This window comes from Myxine glutinosa, chromosome 6, assembly GCF_964187855.1.
Source record: "Myxine glutinosa chromosome 6, kmMyxGlut1.1, whole genome shotgun sequence".
NCBI lineage: Eukaryota > Metazoa > Chordata > Myxini > Myxiniformes > Myxinidae > Myxine > Myxine glutinosa.
In genome coordinates, this window is record NC_136266.1 from 138,703,824 (window position 1) to 138,726,032 (window position 22,209).

At 45.5% G+C, this 22,209-nt stretch overlaps 2 protein-coding genes across 5 annotated transcripts in view; one reads left to right on the forward strand and one right to left on the reverse strand.

Annotated features, from left to right (window-relative positions):
* Nucleotides 1–21,478, forward strand: part of LOC137429101 (uncharacterized) — a 70,842-nt gene extending 49,364 nt beyond the window's left edge. The window contains exons 2-4 of one of the 2 annotated variants that reach the window (XM_078780577.1): nt 19,259–19,440; nt 19,620–19,892; nt 20,751–21,478. In XM_078780577.1, coding sequence (XP_078636703.1) covers nt 19,309–19,440; nt 19,620–19,892; nt 20,751–21,380 — 1,035 coding nt within the window. In that variant the 5' untranslated portion in view covers nt 19,259–19,308 and the 3' untranslated portion in view covers nt 21,381–21,478. Of the gene's footprint in view, nt 1–17,939; nt 19,441–19,619; nt 19,893–20,750 lie in introns of those variants that run through there. The other variant, XM_078780576.1, reaches the window with a different exon arrangement.
* Nucleotides 1–22,209, reverse strand: part of LOC137430355 (protein phosphatase Slingshot homolog 3) — a 69,999-nt gene that overhangs the window by 24,168 nt on the left and 23,622 nt on the right. For all 3 annotated transcript variants that reach the window (XM_068121160.2, XM_068121159.2, XM_068121162.2), the window contains 8 exons: nt 16,939–17,060; nt 12,519–12,587; nt 11,514–11,579; nt 11,124–11,309; nt 8,887–8,980; nt 8,516–8,644; nt 8,011–8,057; nt 3,850–3,996 (listed from right to left, as the gene is read on the reverse strand). In XM_068121160.2, coding sequence (XP_067977261.2) covers nt 3,850–3,996; nt 8,011–8,057; nt 8,516–8,644; nt 8,887–8,980; nt 11,124–11,309; nt 11,514–11,579; nt 12,519–12,587; nt 16,939–17,060 — 860 coding nt within the window. The remainder of the gene's footprint in view (nt 1–3,849; nt 3,997–8,010; nt 8,058–8,515; nt 8,645–8,886; nt 8,981–11,123; nt 11,310–11,513; nt 11,580–12,518; nt 12,588–16,938; nt 17,061–22,209) is intronic.

Here is a 22,209-nt window from a genome sequence, read left to right on the forward strand (position 1 = left end):
CTTTGGAGGCCAGATTTGAAATGTGGTTTTCCCAGGAAAGATAATGGCAGATTTTCCCAGGTGAGACCCAAAAGCTTGAGTGACAGAACTTCTTGGAGAGGATTATTCAGAAAGTGGATGGGAGTGTTGTCCAGTCGGTCTTTTCGGAGAGACATCGTAAGAGTGTGAGATTTGTCAGGATTGAAAGACATGTTCCACTTGTTTGCCCAGTCTGTGATTTTGTCCAGGTCTGCAGAGAGTGAGGAGGTTGCAGACTGCCGATCTAAGGGATGAGGATTGGAGCGACAGAGAGTAGAGTCATCAGCAAAGAGATAGAGAGGATTTTCAAGAGAGTCAGAGAGATCATTGATGAAGACCAGAAAAAGCACAGGGCCCAAAACACTGCCTTGGGGAACTCCAGCCTGAACAGGAAGAGGAAATGAGAGAAACCCATTCAGGGCCACACGTTGACTATGACTAGAGAGGAAGTCCGCCAGCCATGCGTGGAGATTTCCATGGATACCAAAGGAGGAGAGTTTGGTGAGCAGAGCGGGGTGCCAGACCGTATCGAAGGCACGTGATATGTCAAGGGAGACAGCTCGAATTTCCTGTTTGGCATTGAGGACCTCCATTCATTGTTGAGAAAGCAGAAGCAGCATGTCCAGAGTAGAGTGACCAGGTCTGAAACCAAATTGATGATCAGAGATCAAGCCATTGGAGAAGAGGAAAGATTTCATATCCGAAGCAATGATGGATTCCATGACTTTGCTGATAATTGGGAGAAGGCTGATTGGTCTGTAGTTGCTAGGATCTGTTTTTGCACATTTTTTGTGCAAAGCGGTGATGTTGGCTGATTTCCAAGCAGATGGCAGATGACCTTGAGCAAAAGAGAGGGTGAAGAAAACAGAGAGAGTGAGTGAAAGAGCAGAAGAACAGGATTTTAGGACCCGTGGGCTGATGTCATCAGGTCCAGTTGCAGAATCAGAGTCGAGGGTTGACAGAAACTTTTCCACCTTGTCAGGTTTCTTGTTTGTTTGTTTGAACACTTGTTTGTTTGTTTTCTTGCTTTCTTGTTTGTCCGGGCTATATCTCAGATATCCTTCGAGCTAGGAAACTGAAATTTTGGCACAATAGTGAGCAAGTACTTTGTCAAAAACAGCATTTTTTGTTTTTTGATTAATCAATTAATTGAGGAGTTATTTAATTATTTGCGATTTATTAAGAACTTATTTAATTAATTAAATTTACTTTCTCTTCTGGCCATTATCTCAGGTACCTTTTAAGTTACGAAGCTGATATTTGGACATGCCAATGACCAGGTGATTTGGCTGCAAAGGCTATTTTTGATTTATTAATTAATCAATTAATCGATTAATTATTTAATTATTTGATTAATGACAATTTTTGTTTTTTTTTAAGTTACAGATTCTGATGAAATGGTGGTGGTTTATGTGTTCTGTCAATTGATTAATAATAAACGAATTGATTAATAATTTAATTTTTTAATCATTATTATTTATTTATTTTCATTATTAATCATTTATTTATTTTCTTTCTCATTTGGCTAATATCTCAGGCACCTTTTGAGCTAGGAAGCTAATATTTGGACATGACAGTGACCAAGTGATGTGGCTATCAACGATATTTTTGATTTATTGATTAATCATTTAATCGATTAATTATTTATTGAATAATCAATTAATTAATTATGTTTTTATTAATGACTTATTTAATAAAATTTCTGAAAGATACATCTTCAGATGAAGCACTTGTGGTTTAGTTATGCTATTAGCCAATTGATTAAGAAAATATTTTATGATAATCTTTTATTGATTTTAATTATACAATTAATCAATCAATTATTATACACCTCTCCCTCCCAATGCAGTCTCTATGAGTTGCATTGCGGTATTGCCGGGCGCTGGAGGCGCCCCGGCAATGCTGCGCTGTAGGATATTTAATTATTTCGCATGGGGGCGGTGTACTTTGAATGTATCTGTACTTGTTACCCTCGCCAGAGGAGAGGGTTTTGCATTTGAGTCCGTTTGTTTGTCTGTTTGTTTGTCTGTTTGTCCGCACAGAATAAATATGATTTTCTCTGCAACCCTTGGTCCGATTGACAGTAAATTTTCACCATAGGTGCAACTCCACCTGCATAATTTTTTGATGATAATTATGACGTCATCGGTCACGTGGTTCGGCCGCCATCTTGGAAAAACCGAAAAACATTGCACCTCTATATCTCCGAAAGCGCTGAATAGAAAAAATTGAGACATGGCTCATTGTAAAGAACTCTCCATGGGGAATAAAATATGTTAATGATGATATCATCGGTGCCTCCATTATGACGTCATAATTCGACAAGCACAAAACTTCATCCGATCATGATGAAATTTCTTGAGCATAATCTAGGAATAAATTTAGAAAACAAATAATGATGACATCATCGGTCACGTGGTTCGACCGCCATATTTGTCCAAATTGGCCGATAAAAAAAAAAGAAGTACATTCCGGCAAGTCCTCGGTCTGACCGATTTTTCATTTGTCTGTTTGTCTGCATCGAATAAATATGATTTTCTCTGCAACCGTTGGTCCGATTGACAGGAAATTTTCACCATAGGTGCAACTAAACCTGTAGAATTTTTTAATGATAATTATGACGTCATAGGTGACGTGGTTTGGCCGCCATCTTGGATAAATCGAAAACCTTTGCACCTCTATATCTCGCAAAGCGCTCTGAATAGAAAAAATTGAGATATGGCTCATTGTAAAGAACTCTCCATGGGGAATAAAATATGTTAATGATGTCATAGGTGCCTCCATTATGACGTCATAATTTGACAAGCACAAAACTTCACCCGATCAAGATGAAATTTCTTGAGTGCTATGTCGGCATAAACTGGTAAAGAAAAAAAAGAATTATGACTTCATCGGTCACATGGTTCGGATGCCATCTTCGAAAACCCCAAAAACTTTGCACCTCTATATCTCCGAAAGCGCTGAATAGAAAAAAATTGAGACATGGCTCAATGTAAAGAACTCTCCATGGGGAATAAAATATGTTGATGATGATGTCATAGGTGCCTCCATTATGACGTCATAATTCGACAAGTACAAAACTTCATCCGATCAAGATGAAATTTCTTGAGCATTATCTAGGAATGAATTAGTTTAGAAAAAAAAATGATGACGTCATGGGTCACGTGGATCGGCCGCCATATTTGTTTTAACACAAAAGGCTTAACAACCACTGAAAATACATCCTGGTGAGGGTTTGCAATCTCTGATTGCTCTTTTTCTTGTTTAACATTATGTTTCACAAAGAGACCAATATCTGCTGCTTGCGAGCATATGTGGGCAGATGACTGATGAGTCTTTTACCAACTCCTCCAGCGCCCTAACCAACCTCCCGCTCTTCTCTCAGTCCTCCTGCATCCCTTCCAAGCAGAACCTGCACAGCGGATAATCTCCCTCTACTAGGCTCCACAAGTTCAGACTATTTGCCACTTTGACCATCTGCAGAAAAGGTTGCACAAGCAATACAAGGCATACCAGCAAGGACAGATTGGCAAAAAACAAAGAAAACTAGAACGGCACTCGGTAGAGCGCATAAATAGGCCAAGCTGAACAGTTTACCTTTTGTAGCCAACTGATCGGCCAGATCTGCATCCACTCCTTAACCAAAATCTAATCAATTCATCCTTTCACAAACCTAAACCTGTCCACCTAATTTCATCCAAATCTGTCCATAATTTTTTTAGATATCCTGCTCACAAACAGACAAATAAACAGGGGTGAAAACAACCTCCGTCCACTTTCGGAGTCAGAGGTAACAAATGAACATGCAAGAATAGTGAAGCATGAGCATACCATGCCTTGTTGATGAAGTTGTAAGTCTTTTTCCAGTGGCTCAGCAAGTCTGAGCTCTCGATATCATACACACGCACATTATGGTACTCAAACTTTGCTGGGAAGAAGTTGTCTATCTCCCTTGTCACATTCAAAATGTACTTCACTCTGCAAATAGTAAAATGAGTCTGTTTACTTTCACCAGTGATCGATAAGACACTTGTACACGTGATATATGCAGCATTCAAAAAGTTATATGAATGAGATACTCACAAATAGTCAAAGACCCATCTAAACAAATGAGGCATTTGGAAAATAAAAATCCATTTAGATATCTTACTCATATTTATGTACACTTGTGTATTAAAATGATTTCATAATTGTCCAAGACTAATGCCAGAAGCAGAAGTTAGGTTGGTGGAAGGGATGTACAAAGGAACGAAAAGAAGAGTCTTGGTTGGTCCTAGGATGTCGGAGGAGTTCAGCATGAACATCAGTTTGAGGCAGGGAAGCGCTCTCAGTCCACCCATGTTTATCATGGTGATGGAGTTGATAAGCAGGAGGGTAAGCATGAGGGGTATTCTGGGGAGGATGTTGTATGCGGATGATCTGGCTGTTGTGGTGGAGAGTAAGTGGGAGATACAAGAGGAACTGGGGGAGTGGAAGGAGGCATTCTGGAAGCATGGACTGAAGAGGAGTATGGAGAAGACCAAGGTGACATGGGTCGAGGACCAGAGAAAAGAAACGAAAATCAGGTTAGAGGGAAGGAGAGCAGACGGGGAAATAGGTTTGAGTATCTTGGGAGAACAGAGACCGGGGATGGTAGGTCAGAGGCAAAGGTGCGCAAGAGGATTCAGGAGGGTGTGAATACATGGAGGAGGGTGGAAGGAGTAATGGCAGACAGAACTATATCAAGGAAATATAAATGGACAGTTCTGGTGTGTTGTGCAACGCCGGCCTACCTTTACAGTCTGGAGACACTGGCGCTGACAGAGAGACAACAACAGAAACTTCAGGTCTCCAAGAACAACTAGGTCAGGAGGATTGATACAAGGAGGATGGAGGCACTGAGGGAGGAGATTGATGTGCAAATAAGCTTAACGGGGAGATTGGTAAGAAGCCAGCTGGACACTTGGTGTGGATGGGGGAAGATAGAATATCAAAGAGAGCAAATAGGTTGAGGAAACAAGGTCAGAGGAAAATAGGTAGACCACACTTGAGATAGGAGGATTGTGTGAGGAGGGATATCAATAGGGTGGGGATGGTTGGCGAGTTGAGAGAATTGGCAGAGGACAGAGGGGAATGGAGGACATACCGTTGTCAAGGCAGGACAGAAGATTGGTACCATTGGACCTCACCCCTTATAAAGGGAAGAGAAGGAGAAGAAGACTCAAGGAAATTAAAAAGCATTGGTGTGTCTTGTACTAGAGTATCTCAGTCGCATGACCTTTTGAATGCTCCTCGTATGTACCTTGCGACAAAGGAATTAACAAAAGGACACGGGAGTGAAACCTTCAGCAAAAGTACGGTATTCAGATTCGTCTTTGGTAAATTAAAAGAAAAAAATTTTAAACAGATTTAGTGAAAGTAAATTCAATGAGAAAAAGTTAATGTGACTGTCAAATAAATATATATAGGAAGTGCATTCAAATATGAAGGTCTCCCAATTTATTTGAACAAGCATGCAGCACAAGAATTAGAAAGAGCAATCAGTGATTGCAAACCCACACCAGAACTTGTTTTGTGTGTCGACGATGCATTGGTGATGTTGGTTTATGTTCATACAGTGGACAAACAGACCTTTTTGGTTCTATTGTATAGATTCATGTTCCCAATTTTATGTACTGAAATACTCGCATTATATAGACGTACCTATGTACATATTTTATAGACACACGTATGTTACTGTTGTAGGCATATTTAGGTCATCTCATCTCAAAGAGATGAATTAATAGCAGTTGTTCATAACTGTTTAATAAACTAATTAATAAACAGATAATAAAATTAAACATTAATTAAACAGCTGTTAAATTTTTCATTTTAATTAAACAGCTAAAACTTAAAACTTAAACAACTAAAGCTAAAACTAAAACTTAAACAGCTAAAATTTATTAAACAGCTAAAAATTAATAAACAGCTGTTCACCACCATCTCTTATCTTCCCCCATCCAAAACCTTGATATTTTCTACCGCCGTTAAAACACCCCAAATCCACCTCTTTAAATCCCCAACTTCTTTCCTGAAATTCCTAGAAGTGTTCATTTGCTTTATACCATGTACCCCTCCCTCCTCCTCCAGCCCTTCCCCTTCCACAGATCTACCGGCATCCCTGTTCTCTTTTGTTGTTGTGCTTGTGTGCTTCCCTCTCTCCCCCTCTTGTCTCCCACTCCCTTCATTGCATGTTTTATGTGTCTGTACATGTTTTCATGTTCAATGTGCTCTTACACGAGCCTCGATTCTGTATACAAAAAACAACAAAAAAAACATTTGGTCGTGATGTATGGATGTCCGTCCGGTCGTCTATTAACCTTTCGCTATTTTTGCTCGGGCTTAGATTTTTCGATTTCAAATCATGTGCGCTCCCAGTCTTGAAACTTCCACAACCATCTCCGAACGTTTTCACGTCCATGGTTGACTTTCTACACACCACCACTGGCTGCCAATGAATGTCCACTCGGATGCAAAATTTTGATAATGAATGGCTGGTGAAACCTGAAACGAGCTATTTTTCCATGTACAAGTAAACGCTGCTGATGATGCACCACATAATAGAGGCCGCTGCCACATGTCAGATGAAGTGGGAAACGTTTCATTAACAATGTGTGCAATTGTCAGTCAGTTCACTACCAATTACGAGACATTCATATTTGAATGCACAATGTAAATCATATTGTGTTCCCTTGCCTTGGTCATCCACGGTATAAAACAAGGTTGTAGAGCAAACTCCAGTTTAACAAGCATTCTGAGTATTGCGCTGCAATACATGTCCCCTACCGGCAGTCTGTCGTCCGGCAAACAGTTGGGGAATTTACCAAGGGTTATTTGCCCACAGGTTCTGAATCGTTCCCAATCGCTAATTACCTCAGGACGGGCTCACCTGTGATTCGCACTCGGGACATCGATTTATATACCTTGCAGACAGGTCAGCAGAAGCACGAGAAAATAAGTTGTTGATAAAGAACCTTTCGAGTCGCTAAATATCAGTAATTTATTATATTTTCCGCGGTTCACGATCAATGATCGATGTGTATATATATATATGTTGCTCGGCTTGGCTCCGCCCCTCAAGAAAGCGTGCGATGTGTCGCGCTGTTGACGTTCGCGAGACGAGGCTGAGGGCGCGCGGTGCGGCTTGAGGAGAACTCCAGAATAAACAAGAGATATCCATTTAAAAAATATTTTCGTTCAATTAACGATATCTGCTAAACGACGTGCCCTATCGCAAATTCCAAAATGACATTTTAGTAGATTTACATGCTGAACAGATCTGTGAAGTTTCCCCTCGATTGGATCAAAAATGAGGAAGGGGCTCGGTTTTAAAGGTTCATGCTTAAAAACGTCATAACTCTGAAACCATGTGAAGCATGACGTCATGCTCGCTGACATTTTTGTTCGTCATGGGTATGCGATTCTGCCTGCAAAGTTTGGCCTCGATCTGTTCAGCCGTTGCAGAGAAAAAGGGGTTTTCGTGTTTTCACGAAAACCAATATGGCGGCCGAACCACGTGACCTGTGACGTCATAATTACCATTAAAATATGTCCCCCCTACGGTGCAAATTTGATCTCAATCTGTCCAATTATTGCAGAGAAAATCTTTTTTAAAGGAAATTAAAACTTAAAATGGCACTGAGTTAAGGATCATCAGAATTCCCAAAGTTCAAAGTGCCATAACTTTCTCAAAAATGATCGAAACGTCGTGAAGTTCGAATTTGACCTGTAACTTATCATAAGGAAACCATGTGCCAAGTTTGAAATCATTAGCCTTAAGCGTTTAGAAAAAAAGTCCGGAAAACTGTTCTTTGCGTGACGGACTGACGGACGGGGGACGGCGTGCAAACCTATAGTCCCCTCCGGTGTACACCGGTAGGGGACAAATAATACAGGCTTTGGAGGTAAGCAAAACAGAATCGCACATTCATTTTATGTGCACCCATGCCATTTTCAGTAATTCCACTTACGCACCCCCTACTCTGAAGATCCTCCAAGTTGGATGCATTCCATTCCGATCCCTAAAAATAGGAAGAAAAAACCAAAAGCAACATGATGTGAGCATCACTAATATCAAGATAAAACAGATATTTATACACTGCTGTATAATGTGGTTGTGGGGTGCATGGATATTGTGCAACCACAGGTGTCTACAACAGTACTCGACATATTCTGCAATTCAAATTAATTGCCTGATTTAAGTGGACGCCTGTATAATTCATTCATTCATTTCGTATCATCACAGCACTGTCTGCCATCAGCGAGCACACTCTAACATGCGACATCATGAACCTCTGACAGATCCTTTAGTTTACATGTCGCAGATCCTCTACAATGCATCCACATTACTCATCAGGAGGAAACAAAAAACAAAAACACAGGTTTTCTGACACATTGTATTTTATACACAGTTTATAGCAAAAAAGAAAATGCAAGGCAAGAAGGAATAGCAAGAGGAAAAATTAAATAAAGAACTGACAAGGTACACGTGGTCAAAGATCTTCGAAGGACTATCCATTTGCCCAAGCAGAATGATGAGTTCATTGTCAATTACACCACGGTAGTCCGTCAGTTTACGGTTAAGCTGTTGCTCCAGTTCCAGTCGAATCTGCACCAGATGAGAGTCACACAGTTAAACACCGCCGAACAACTGAATCCCCGCCGGCAGATGAACAACCCCACCGCATGGCTGAGTACACTTCAGATATAAAACAATGTACAAATTTTAGTCAAAAATGAATGCAACTAAATTATTTTAATCACAGCAAACCAATATCAGCCAAAAAAGTTTCTCCATTAAATTGCTTTTTGCCATTTTCTGCAATCCAATTTACATTTTCCCAGCCTGACCTGCCTGCTGGTAACATTTTCCAGGTCATGATGGACCACGATTTCCCGCAGCTTGCTCCGAATCAGCAGTTCCACTCGTTCGCTCTCTGTCTCTCTGCAACCCGAAGCAAACAGAAATTGTCAACACCACGTTATCTATCGGTGGCTATTTAATAACAGCTGGGACACTCACATCTGAAGAATTATGAGATGAAGTACCGTTATATGCAAAGTGCTACTTCGAGCAGTGAAAAGTTATGTCATTTGCAGAAATTTATGTTTTTCCTCTGTCGGGTGAAGAACATCCATCTTGCAAATGCATACATCACATGATCTTTTAGGATGATCAGTAGGGTGTACAACCTGTAAGACTAACTTTATTATTTGTGACCAGAGAAGCAAAATGATTCTTCAGTACAACAGGCGACAGAAAATAGTGATAATTGGCATTTTGTCGTGCTTCATTGATGATCCCCACTGGAAAGCAAAATTAATTCTTACCACGAGTGTTAAATCTTACCAACAACCAGATCGGGAAGGAAGTGTTCAAATCTGAGCACGAAGGTGGGATGGCACTGCTTAAACTTTCCCTAACGTTGTTGTAAGAAGCACGTATTCGTGCCACAAAGATGACCGGTGTATGCCAACCCACATGTCGTGTGAAATATGTTGTGTGTCAAGGAAAAATTAGACAATGCATCACAGCACCTATAACTTTGTCCAATGGGTAAATACAATAAGCGCCATTGACCAGTGGGCAAAAGAGCAGGGGGTGGACCTTAGCTGCCTGATTGTTCAGAGGGCGGAGGAGTATTTGTAATGTATGCGGAGTGCGGACTGTGTTGCAGAGAACAAAAGGTGAGATGTATTACACAACGCTGAGAGTTCAGATCCACCATAACAAGCACAATAAGCTATTGCAGAGCGACAATTGGGACTTTGCAGCATAATGCAGTAATTGGTATGATGGCACAGGTTGGTAAGATGGCAGTTCAAAAGCCACCATTTTTAAACATAAAAAGACTCATTTGAAAGCGGTCTTAAAGAGCTACAAGCTAAAAAGTGTGCTTTAGTATCACGAGTTGCTGATTATTTAAACAATTAGTGTAAAATTCAGGATGTACTTCATCTTATTAGAGAAGAATAACAATTCGAGATACTACTACTACTACGACTACTACAGGGTGAACCATTTATTTTTTTCCCAGTTTTGAATTCCCAGTTTTGAACCCATGTAATTAAGTTAAGAAACGAAATTGAACAAACTATTTAAAGGATTTGGTTGTTTCTCTCCTCCTTTTCCCTTTGTAAGGGGGAGGTCCGATGTGTAAACAGGATATAGGGACATATTTCAAGTTTTTGTGGGAAAAATTTATTGAATTCAGAAGTGTACAAAATTAGTTGTGAATTTGGACTTTATTTCCATAATTTTCAAGCAGTGTGTGCATTCTTTCGCTATACTCCAAGACCATTTTCTGTCGCATTCCGACCGTAATTTTTCCAAAAGCTGCTTGAATCTGCTCTTTCAGATCTTGAATGTTCGCTCGTTGAGTTGCGTAAACCCTGCCCTTAACAGAGCCCCACAAGAAGAAATCGCACGTGCCAGCTCACTGTGGTTTCCAGGTCCGCGAATGGCCCAACGAAACTTTTTAATTTTTGGACTGAAATATGTACCCATGTCCTGTAAATATTTTGTTCGATTTTGTTTCTTAGTAACATAATTACAGGGGGTTCAAAACCATAAATATATAAATGGCCCGCCTTGTAATAGTACTACTTTTTCTTCATCTTCATCAACAATCCCTATTATTCCCACATACAAGTGGGGTCAAGCCAGGGAAGTTTTTTTTTCGGCTAGCCAGGTCTGATGTATGACGTAATGTGCAAGAATTTGTAATTTGTTCATCATGCAGGTGATATCTCACCTACTATTCATGAATGCTAGCAGATGGGATACCCAGCTTAACATCAATATGAAGGATGACGCACTTTGTAAGGCAACATCCTGCCTGCAAAGCACCAATCTGACATTTGTATAGTCGGATTGGGAATTGAGCGAGCACAGACAAGACAGCTCAAAAGTAAGTGTGCTACCTCTGCATGATCTTGTCAAACTAGAGTCTAGACTCACAACAAGAGCAAATACCATGTCAAACACCCCCATATGACAACCCAATATATAATCCAGCAGTTCAAAGGATTTTAGTGAGCAAACAACAAGAACATGCGACATAACGACAATCAAATTTGGTGCTGACATGTCTTTCGGCGAATTGAGCCGCACAGATACGAGGTCCAACATGACATTCCACTTGTTGATGCGATTTTGATCTGAGGAGATGTTTGCGGAGTATCGTGCAAGCCAGGCATCATAGGAGCGTGCCAGCGCCGGCGAGCGCCGACGTGCTCCCTCACATGCCCTGTGCAGGCATTGCAGAGCTGTCCTGAGGACCAGGGGTCGGGGTCAAATTCTTAATGGTATTCATTTTATAATACAGTACTGTAAATAAACTTTTAGTGCAAAATGTTGTAGCACACAGCATCTTTCAACCTTTACTCCCTATTTTTTTGTTTATCCATTCATATTTTCAATGTAATTGATGACCAGACAATGCTCACATGAATAATCTATCGAACACTCCACTCACCACATAGCCTGCACGGAGACAGGTTTAAATATGTATGTTTTTTCATCCGTTGTCACGATAAAACCTCTGCAAATACAGAAGGAAACAAAAAAACAATATAAAAAAACAATAGGGTGAATTCTTTTTGCAATACATGCCCCCCCCCCCCCCCTCTATGGGTGTGATATTTTATACGTTCAAAAAGGGCTTAACTCTGAAAAATTGGCGAAACGCCCTGAAACTCAAACTTGTTCTGTAACCTATCGTACTGTAACCATGTACCAAATTTCATTTGGATATGTCAAAAGGGTAAGGGTGGAAAGTCTGAAAAACCACAGGTGGGACAGACAGACAGACAGACGGAGAGCAAACCTATAGGCCCCTCCTGTGAAACCAGTAGTGGACTAATAACAGCTGCATCATGAGGTAGTTAATAAAAAATTTTTTAATTAAGCACAAATAAAGTCCATTTCATCTATCAGGCCTGTAGCGCACCATATCCATGATACACCTAGTGCTTATACTTATTGTCGGCAGTGAAAATTATACAGCTCTTTCCAAGCAACAAATTTATCCAGCGTTCCAGTACACAATAGCCTATTATTTTGAGATATTTAAAGTCCATAACCTAAATGCAAAGTAGACAGCTGGCTTTAGGTCCCAAACTTCAAAAAGCCATGATAATAGATGCAACACCACTCACTTAACCAGAGCAGCAGTTTTTCGTTAAAGTTTGCATCCAGCGAGAATCAAACCCTGATGAGTCACACTACCAATGAAGCACCCATATATTAAATCATGACAAAAGTCAGTGGCACTTGGCATCATTTGAGAAGCATACAATGCTGACATGTGTTACTTGTTTAGGCTATGGGAACTGCCAAATGGGCATCTAGCACACAGGGAAACACACACACACACAAACACACACACACACACACACACACACACACACACACACACACACACACACACACACACACACACACACACACACACACACACACACACACACACACACCTTACCCATCTCCATCCAGGTGGATCATGGTGTCGCTATGTAGAGGTAGCACTAGGCCGACGGTGCAGGAGGGGCTGCGGAGTAACGATGATGATGGCATAAAGGGGGAAGCAGTTAGATGAAAAAGAAAAAGCTTCAGGAAAGTGACACATTTGACAAAACAAACATGAATGATGAGGAAATTAGGAGACAATGAACAATTGAGTACATTATATAGGATTTGATTCTGGGATCACAACATAATGAACTAAATACTCAATTGGGAATGCCAAACAGGCCGACACAAACTTGTGTTATCCAAAGGATATGCACACAAACGGCCTGTCCACTGGCAAAATTTAAAACATTGTAGCGGTTACCGGTAGCATGACACAATTACCCTGCACCGGCCGATGACGCAACCGGCGAGCGGTCACGTGTCCGGACTCGCCCCGGCGTGTTGAGACTTGCCTTTACCGGGCGAACGCTTGCCTTGCATACCACGCCCCGTTGAGGCGTGGCTTATCTATTTGCATACCATGCCCCGCCTGAGAGGCGTGGCTTTTGTGTGTTGAGTTTCTGATATATATTGCCGCCCGTTCGATGGGCTGATTCATTGCTTTGGAGTTCGTTTGAGTGAGCTGGGAATAAATAGCTCAGAGAAACTTAATTCCTGGCGTCGTCCATTTTGTCTGATTTTATCGTGCGAGCGCAGCTCCCACAATTGGTGACCCCTTTCTAGGAACACGGCGATGAGGTCAGTTGTAGCTTTGAAGCTCCCGGACTCCTGGGAATCTCACGCGGCCGTTTGGTTTGCTCAAGCGGATTCTCTCTTCGCCCTGCTGAACATTACGGAGGACACGAAGCGCTACCACCACGTGGTCTCCGCGCTCAACACCTCCTCCGCTTCCTGGGTTCTGAGCTTCCTACAGCACCCGCCGGACGCCGACAAATACGGCGCGCTCAAAGACCTACTCCTCGGTGCGTTTGGACTCACGGAGACCGAACGCGCACGACAACTACTACACCTCCCGGAGTTGGGCGAGGCCCGTCCGTCCGAAAGCATGGACCACATGCTTGCTCTACTCGGCGACCACAGCCCGGACTTTCTCTTCCGCAGGCTGTTTCTCCAGCGGCTACCCGGGCAGGTATGATTAGCTTTGGCTAATTTGCCCATCACGGACCCTCGCGCCCTGGCCAAGGAGGCCGATAAATTTTGCTCGGCCAGGCGACACGTCGGAGCGGCCGCCTGGGACCCTGGGCCGACCGAGGCAACGCCCACGTCACCACCTCCACCGGCCGAGTCCGCGCCACTGACGGCTGCGGCCGCCGTGACGCCCGGTTGACCGAACCCGACGTGACCGCCGGAGCCTCCACCAGAGCGGACCATGTGCTATTACCACGCCAGGTTCGGGCAGGCCAGAACGTGCCGCCCAACATGCACTTTCGGCAGGTCGGGAAACGACCAGGCCGGCGCTCGCTGCCTGCCATGAGCGTCGGCCATTCAGGCAGCCTTCTGTTTATCACGGACACGGAGTCCGGGCGGCATTTTTTGTGCGACACCGGCGCTCAGCTGAGCGTGATACCCCCCTCTGTGGAGGACAAACAGGCCGCGCTTTGTGGTCCCGCTTTGGTCGCCGCAAACGGTTCCTCCATCCGCACCTTCAGTTCGCGCAGCGTCGAATTCTGCTTCGGGGGCCAGCGCTTCAGGTGGGACTTCATCACGGCAAACGTGCCCATGGCCTTGCTGGGTGCAGATTTTCTTTGCGCGCATGGGCTTTTGGTCGACGTCAAACGGCGTCGGCTCATCAACGCGGAGACCTTCAGCTTGCTCGCTTGCTCGAGCGGCTCCGCTCCGACCAAGCTAGCCTGCGCGCTCCCGGCCGTGGACGATTTCACCCGCCTACTCGCCGAGTTTCCCGCCCTCACGCAGCCGACGTTTTCGGCCGTCGCCGTCAAGCACGGCGTCGAACACCACATCCCGACCACAGGTCCACCGGTCTACGCCAGGGTTCGCCACCTCGACCCGGCCAAACTCGCCGTAGCGAAGGCGGAATTCGACGCGCTGGAGCGATTGGGCATTGTGCGACGCTCGAATAGCGCGTGGGCCTCGCCCCTGCACATCGTGCCCAAACCGGGTGGTGATTACCGCCGCCTCAACGACGCCACCACCCCCGACCGGTACCCGATACCACACATACAGGACTTTTCCGCCCGTTTGGCGGGGCGGGTGATCTTCTCCAAGGTCGACCTCATTCGGAGCTACCACCAGGTACCTGTCCGGCCGGCCGACGTTCCGAAGACGGCTGTAATTACACCTTTTGGCCTCTTCGAGTTCATCCGAATGCCGTTCGGCCTTAAGAACGCGGCCCAGGCCTTCCAGCGGCTGATGGACAGTGTGCTGCACGATCTCACCTTTCTGTTTGTCTACCTGGATGACATTCTCATCGGCAGCACTTCCCGGGCGGAGCACCTCGTCCACCTGCGCACGCTTTTTGAGCGCCTCGGCCAGCACGGCCTCATCATCAACCCGGCGAAATGCCAGTTTGGCGTAACGGCCGTCGACCTCCTGGGGCACCGCATCACGAGGCGCGGGGCCGTCCCGCTGCCTACCAAGGTGGAGGCAGTCACAAGTTTCCCACGCCCTCGCTCCATCAAGGCCCTACAGGAATTTTTGGGGATGGTAAATTTCAACCACCGGTTCGTGCCTCGCGCCGCCCAACTCATTCGCCCCCTGTACGAAGCTCTCCGGGGCAAGCCGGCCAAGCACGACGTCGCCTGGACCACAGAGATGGACGCGGCGTTCACCGGCGTTAAGCTGGCCCTCGCCAACGCGACCATGCTGGCGCACCCGGCGCTCGACGCACCCATCGCCCTCACCACGGACGCTTCCGACTACGCGGTGGGCGCCGTGCATGAACAGTGGGTGAACGGAGCTTGGCAACCGCTGGCCTTCTTCAGCCGGCAGCTTCGCCCTAACGAGCGCAAGTATAGCGCTTTCGACCGCGAGCTCCTCGGCCTTTACCTGGCTGTTCGCCATTTCCGCCATCTTTTGGAGGGCCGCCCATTCACGGCGTTTGTGGACCACAAACCCCTGGTCTTCGCCATGGCGAAGGTTACGGAGCCGTGGTTGGCCCGCCAGCAGCGCCACCTCTCTGCCGTGCCAGAATTTACGACGGACATCCGGCACGTCGCGGGCAAGGACAACGCTGTGGCCGATTGCCTTTCTCGAGCCGGCGCCAACGCCGTTCACCTCGGCGTCGATTTCGCCCTGATGGCGACGGACCAGGCCACCGACGGAACGGTGCAGGCACTCCGGGTGGCGGACACGGGCCTCCGCTTGGCTGACGTCCCCTTCGCAGACACGGTCCTGCTTTGTGACGTCTCCCAAGGCCGACATCGCCCCGTTGTGCCGGTCACCTGGCGGCGTCGCATTTTTGCTTCGCTCCACGGCCTCTCTCACCCAGGCCGGAAGGCGTCCCAGACCGCCACCGCCACCGGACCCTGGTCCGCGGTTTACCAACGCTCGGTCCTCCAGGAGGCCGCCAGGAGATTTGCCCCCGTGCCCACGTCCCACCACGGCTGCCCCCAACCCCACGTCCCCCCAGCACTTTGCACTGCGGAGTACGTTTTTATCCGGCACGACGCACACCGGGGACCGCTCCGGCCGCCGTACGATGGACCTTTCCGGGTCCTGAAGAGGGACGACAAGTCGTTCACCATCGACATCGGCGGCAAGGCGGACCGCATCTCCGTGGACCGCCTCAAGCCGGCCCATTTGGACCTTGACCAACCTCCACGGTTGGCCCTTCCTCCACGACAGGGCCGTCCCCCATCAACCAGGCACCTCGCCCGACCATCCACCGCCCCGCCACCTACCACCCCCACACGAATCGTCAGGGGTCGTTTCGGCCGGGTCATCAAGACCCCCCTCAAACTGACTCTCCCGGTGCATGTTAATTCTGGGGGGGGCGTGTAGCGGTTACCGGTAGCATGACACAATTACCCTGCACCGGCCGATGACGCAACCGGCGAGCGGTCACGTGTCCGGACTAGCCCGGGCGTGTTGAAACTTGCCTTTACCGGGCGAACGCTTGCCTTGCATACCACGCCCCGTTGAGAGGCGTGGCGTATCTATTTGCATACCACGCCCCGCCTGAGAGGCGTGGCTTTTGTGTGTTGAGTTTCTGATATATATTGCCGCCCGTTCGATGGGCTGATTCAGTGCTTTGGAGTTCGTTTGAGTGAGCTGGGAATAAATAGCTCAGAGAAACTTAATTCCTGGCGTCGTCCATTTTGTCCGATTTTATCGTGCGAGCACAGCTCCCACAATATATATATATATTTAATAACAACTGAGTGAAATCCCTCACCACTGCACAGTTTCTCTGTTGCATGTTAATTAGTGCACAGCAGATGAGACGAACATTAAATGAGAGGGAATACCTGTCCTGATGAGAAAAATCATAGCCGAGGACGAAACCCTGTTCGGTGGGAGAGAGGTGTCGAGTGTTGACAAGGGTCAGGTAGCGCAGACGGGTACGATGGTTGCTCTCTAAGCAGACAGTCTGGAGATGGAATGTGCACAAGTAGGTTGAGTTTGTCAGAAAAATAAGGTCAGGGGTCAGAATTGGGTTCAAGTGCATTCAAATCCAAATACCTCTAGATCTTACCAATGCAAATGCAAATATAAATGCATGCACTTCATTATAATGCAAACTCAAATACAACTGAGACATCAGCAAATGCAAATACCTCTGATGCTGTTATATTATGCACTAGCAGAAGTACCTGGCGTTGCCGTGCATGGGATGGGGGAAGGCGGGGGAGAAGGGGGGAGGAGGAGGGGAGGGGGGAAGGGAGGGGGCAGAGGGGGGAGGGGTGGGAGAGGGGGGAGAGGAGGGGAAGGGGAGGGGGCGGGAAGGGGAGAGGGGAGGGGAGGGGGGGGGAATGGGTGGAGGAGGGGGAGGGGTGGAGGGGAGTGGAGGAAGGTTAAGTGTGTTGCCATTCAGGAAGAAGAAGAAGCTGTACTGCCAACTTCGCACACTTCCAGAATTGTTTGATTTATTTGTATTCAAATGTCTGGTGATTGTTTTGTATTTATTTATGTGAATGTGTACTTGTATATAACTGTCATTAATTTAAAAAGGCTTCGGCACTATCGAGCGATTTATTTTTATTTATTTATTTTAACTCCAAAAAAACTAACTTTTTTTTTTCAATATTCTTTTTTTTTTTTTGGTTACCTAAAACACTCCCAGGCTCTCACTGATGAACCTCTGAAAGTTTGATGAAGATCCGTTCAGCTATCTATGAATAAAACGCGGACACACACACACACACACACAGGCAACTCGCATTTATATATACATATATATATATACAGTAAAACTTCCTCCAACGCGGCTTCCTCAAACGGGGTTTCCAATTTACGTGCTGAATTAAATGGGTTAAAACCTCCCCAATGCGAGGGTGTGTTTCACATTTACGCGATCCTGGCTGGTGTTTTCCCAAAGATTTATATTGTTGCGGATTCGGGTTCGGCACTCCCGTTACCAAAGGGGGAGGGGGGTTAATCCCCTTGTCTTTTTAAGCTGGCCGTCCTCCCCGATCCTAGAAATTATGACGTCACTTCCGGTCAGTAGTAGCCAGGGTCATTGGTCAATGAAGTCCCAAATACCTGCTTACTAGGACCGACCGTAAACGTGGAGATAATTTCCACCCGAGCCGCAGCGTTAATGCATACGCCGAGTGAAGCGAGCCGCGACTCGGGCCGTTAACAAAAGACTAAACCCGATTCTGAGCGGTTGGCCAAATCGCGCCACAGGTACTCAATGGGGAAAACACGAAGACGATCGGACGAGAGGAAACCAAGAGGTAAGAAAGAATAAATATGATTTATTACAAACAATAATGAAGAGGAAACGAAAGGAATAGAATGTACAAGAGAGGAAATAAAAGGACACAGGGCAATCTTAAACTACACAGTCTTACTAAAGCCTTAGTCACATATGATGCTGCCGCTGCACGGTTCTGCGGTCTGCGGTTTGTAGATGGGATTTTTACAAATCGTACGGCTTTGCGGGCTGCGGCAGCAGTGTTCACAAATGTTACGGGGTCCGCACGGCAATCGTGTATATAAGGCGCGGCTCTGCGTACATTAGGATTTATTTCCAGATTTCAAGATGCCACCACAAGGGAGTAAAGTGAAAAAGAGGAAAGCGAAGAAGTTTGTGGAGGCACAGGACAGACAGAGAGAAGAGTTTGAAGACAGGGAACAACATGGAGAAGACATGGATGACGATGAAGGGGAAGGTGATGAAGAAGCTGAGGCGGCCAAGTATGAGTTGTTTGATAAGATAGTTGCTTTGTTTGAGGAACGGCCCTACTTTTATGATGTCGGCGATGAAAACTACAGCAACAGGAAGAGGAAGGATGCAGAATTGGCAGACTTTGCCCGCAGCATCAACTGGACCCGTAAGTATTTGTTAAACTGTGCATAATTTTCAGTAATATGGTATTAGTGCGCATAAAAGCACATGTGCTTATAAATGAAAAATGTTATTTTTTTCTTATAATTAAACTGTCAAAACATTGTGATTATAAGCACATGTGCTTATATGCGCACATAAAGTTATTTTTGCCTCACCATAAGTATATTTCTTAGAAAATTATTAATGTGACAATTTCTCCATGTCTGCAGCACCAAAATTATATTTCACAGAAAACTATTAATGTCACTATTTCTCAATTTTTTGATGGGCAGCTGCAGCAGTCCTGAAAAGGTGGCGGAACTGGAGGACAGACTACGGCAAGATGCGTCGGTGGGAGGGCAAGTCCGGCCAGGGGGCGCGCAAGAAGTCAGTTCTACAACAGTGGAAGTTACGAGCGTTGTCGTTCTTGGATCCCTACATTCTTCGCCGTGGGAGTGGATCAGAGATGGGATGGGTAAGCATCGGCATACATGGTGTGTTAGTGTGTAGTTCACAGACATTTATTATGTGACTATTTTTTCAAATTTGTGTGCAGCTTTTCCCTTCTTCGTTGCCTTCCTTTTCCTCTTCCTTCCCTAGCAACAGCTGCATATTTCCACATGTTTAAACATTGTGTATTGTTGATGTTTCCAGGGTGAGCAGGACGAGGCGACGGAGCAGACCGGAGACCTGAGCAGTGATGAGGAGGCGGAGACACAAGCGGGGCCATCCATACAGAGAGGAAGCAGCAGCGATATCACCCAGAATCGTAGCCAGAGTGTCAGCCCAGGACGGCCCACAAGCAGCACCATCTCTGGCAAGAGAAAGCTCATAGAGAAGAAGACACATAAGAAGAAGGAGTTCGGGGAGATCCTGTCCCAGTTCCTCTCAGAGAACCGGCAGAAGGACAAGGAGCTGTTGTCCAAGGTGATATATCTGTATTGTAATAACTAGGGCATTGCCCGTACGTGGGTGCCCGTTCCTTGCCAAAAAAAAAAAAAAACGCTACCCGTACGCTCTACCCCGCCCGTACGCCCGTAAACAAAAAAAACAACGCTCTTCGCTTCCGCCCTTCGCTCTGACTGAATTGGGAGAAATAATGCGCATAAGAAATCGAATTACGTACCGTAATGGCGGTCAGCTCGTAACGCGCTCAGCTCCGCTCGTCTCACATCGGCCACGCCTACGCAACAAAGCGTTCTGTGATTGGCTGCCGGAAAGCGTGCTGCCGGACAGTCTTCACTGTCCGGAAGTTCGCAAATCGCAGTTAGGATGAATCGTTTTAATTTAATCGCAGTTTGAATTCGTTTTAAAACATAGTTTAACGGCAACATAGTTTTCCAACGTGAAATAAATGAATACGCTGTCAAATGTGCCGTCCGAGGCAGAGTATGATCGCCACGTTCGGCACACGTGATAGCTCGCTGCTCTCTGATTGGTTGAATCGTTTTTTGGACATAGCTCGGTAAGTAATTGTCCGATTAATATGAAACCTTGAAAAGGCACATCCTCGGGTCCCCAGCAATATACCTGGCAAGTTTCAAGTATATCGGACCCGTGGTTGTCGAGAAACAGCGGTCACAGACACACAGACACACAGACACACAGACACACAGACACACAGACACACAGACACACAGACACACAGACACACAGACACACAGACACACAGAGATTGCTGGAATTATAGATAGATGTGATTCCACATTTTTCCTCTGCAAATAATCGTTCATACATGACATATTAGCACATGTTTGAACATTGTCTATTCCTTTCTGTTTCCAGCTTGACAAGGAGGAGTACCAGAAGTCTTCAGAGAGAGACACATTCGCAGCGTGGTTGGGCAGTGTGGTTCAGCAGGTCCCGGCGAGCCGCTTCAGGACCTTCCAGAAGGAAGCCTTTGGACTCTGCCATCGCTACCTCGAGCAGGTTCAGCCAGAAGAAGCTGCACCGAGAGACCCCCTGCCGCCGCCTCCAAGTCAAGTCCGTCCGTTGTCCGCCCCCAACCCTGTGCAACAGTACACAGACAGTACACCGTTTGTGCCTACTCAGTACAGACGGAACCCGGTACCGCAGATGCAGTCTCAGTCTTCGTTGGAGTCTCAGCCTTCTCAGCAGCAGGGGTTCTTGTATTTAGAGAACATGCCCCAGCCCGAGCGCCCTCCAGCCTCTGCCCCCACCACCTCCAACATGATAGCGGAAGCGTACTGCCTGGTGCAGGAGGGCCAGACACAGCACGGAAAACTCATCGACCTGTTTTCAAGCTCGGCCCTAGCCTCAGCCTCCAGCAACTCATCACTTACAAGTGAACTACTGCAGTACCAGGGGTCAGGAGAGCGGGATGAGGCATCAATGACAGTGATACAGCTTCCTAACATAGGGGAGGATAAGCAGGGTGGTCACAAGGACGAGTAATAACTTAGTGTGTTTATCTGAATATCTGAGAACCTGACTTCTGTGGTTTTCTTATGAATTATATGTGATGCGATGTTAATAAAATTCTTTCAAACTAGAGTAAATTGTTATGTTGTCATGGGTTAAAATGAAATACATATTGCCTTTTAGAAACTAAAACTTTTCAAAGTCAATCATTATCATTTTAAATACTAAATATTGAAAACTTAAAAAGAAAATATTATAATTTCCCCAAAAAAATTAAATAAAATTTAAAAAGACTTAACTACAGGGGCACTCGTTTAGCCGGTCGCGAAATCCGGATCGTCAGTCATAAAGCTAAACACGGAACTTATGTCGAAGAACCTTTACCGGAGTGTATACTCCTGAAATATTAGGATCATATCTGTTATATTCACATCAGGATTGTATTCCAAAACGTACCCTTGAAATGTTAATAAATTTACTGTCAGATCCAGAAGAAGTTCCAGATGAGGATGAAATATACGTCGAGTCTAGGGAACCAAAGGATGAATATGCACATGGAATAAGAAAGAGGTTTGACAAGTGATGGAAGAGGAAAGAGCAACAAACTGAAAAAAGTGCCTATCTCGCAATGTTAACGAAACGTTCAAACGTCTGGCAAATCCGGATACTGATCCGGATCATCACCAAAATCTAATCGTTTCCAGGAAGGCCACAGGCGAATGTTTCTTGAAAATTTCGAGAAGATATCTAAAAAACTGTGGCCTGTAGAGTGGTAACAAACAAACAAACAAACTAAAAAAACAAACAAACAAACGAACGAACAAACTTAGAAGGAAAACTCTTTATTATTATGACATGGAAA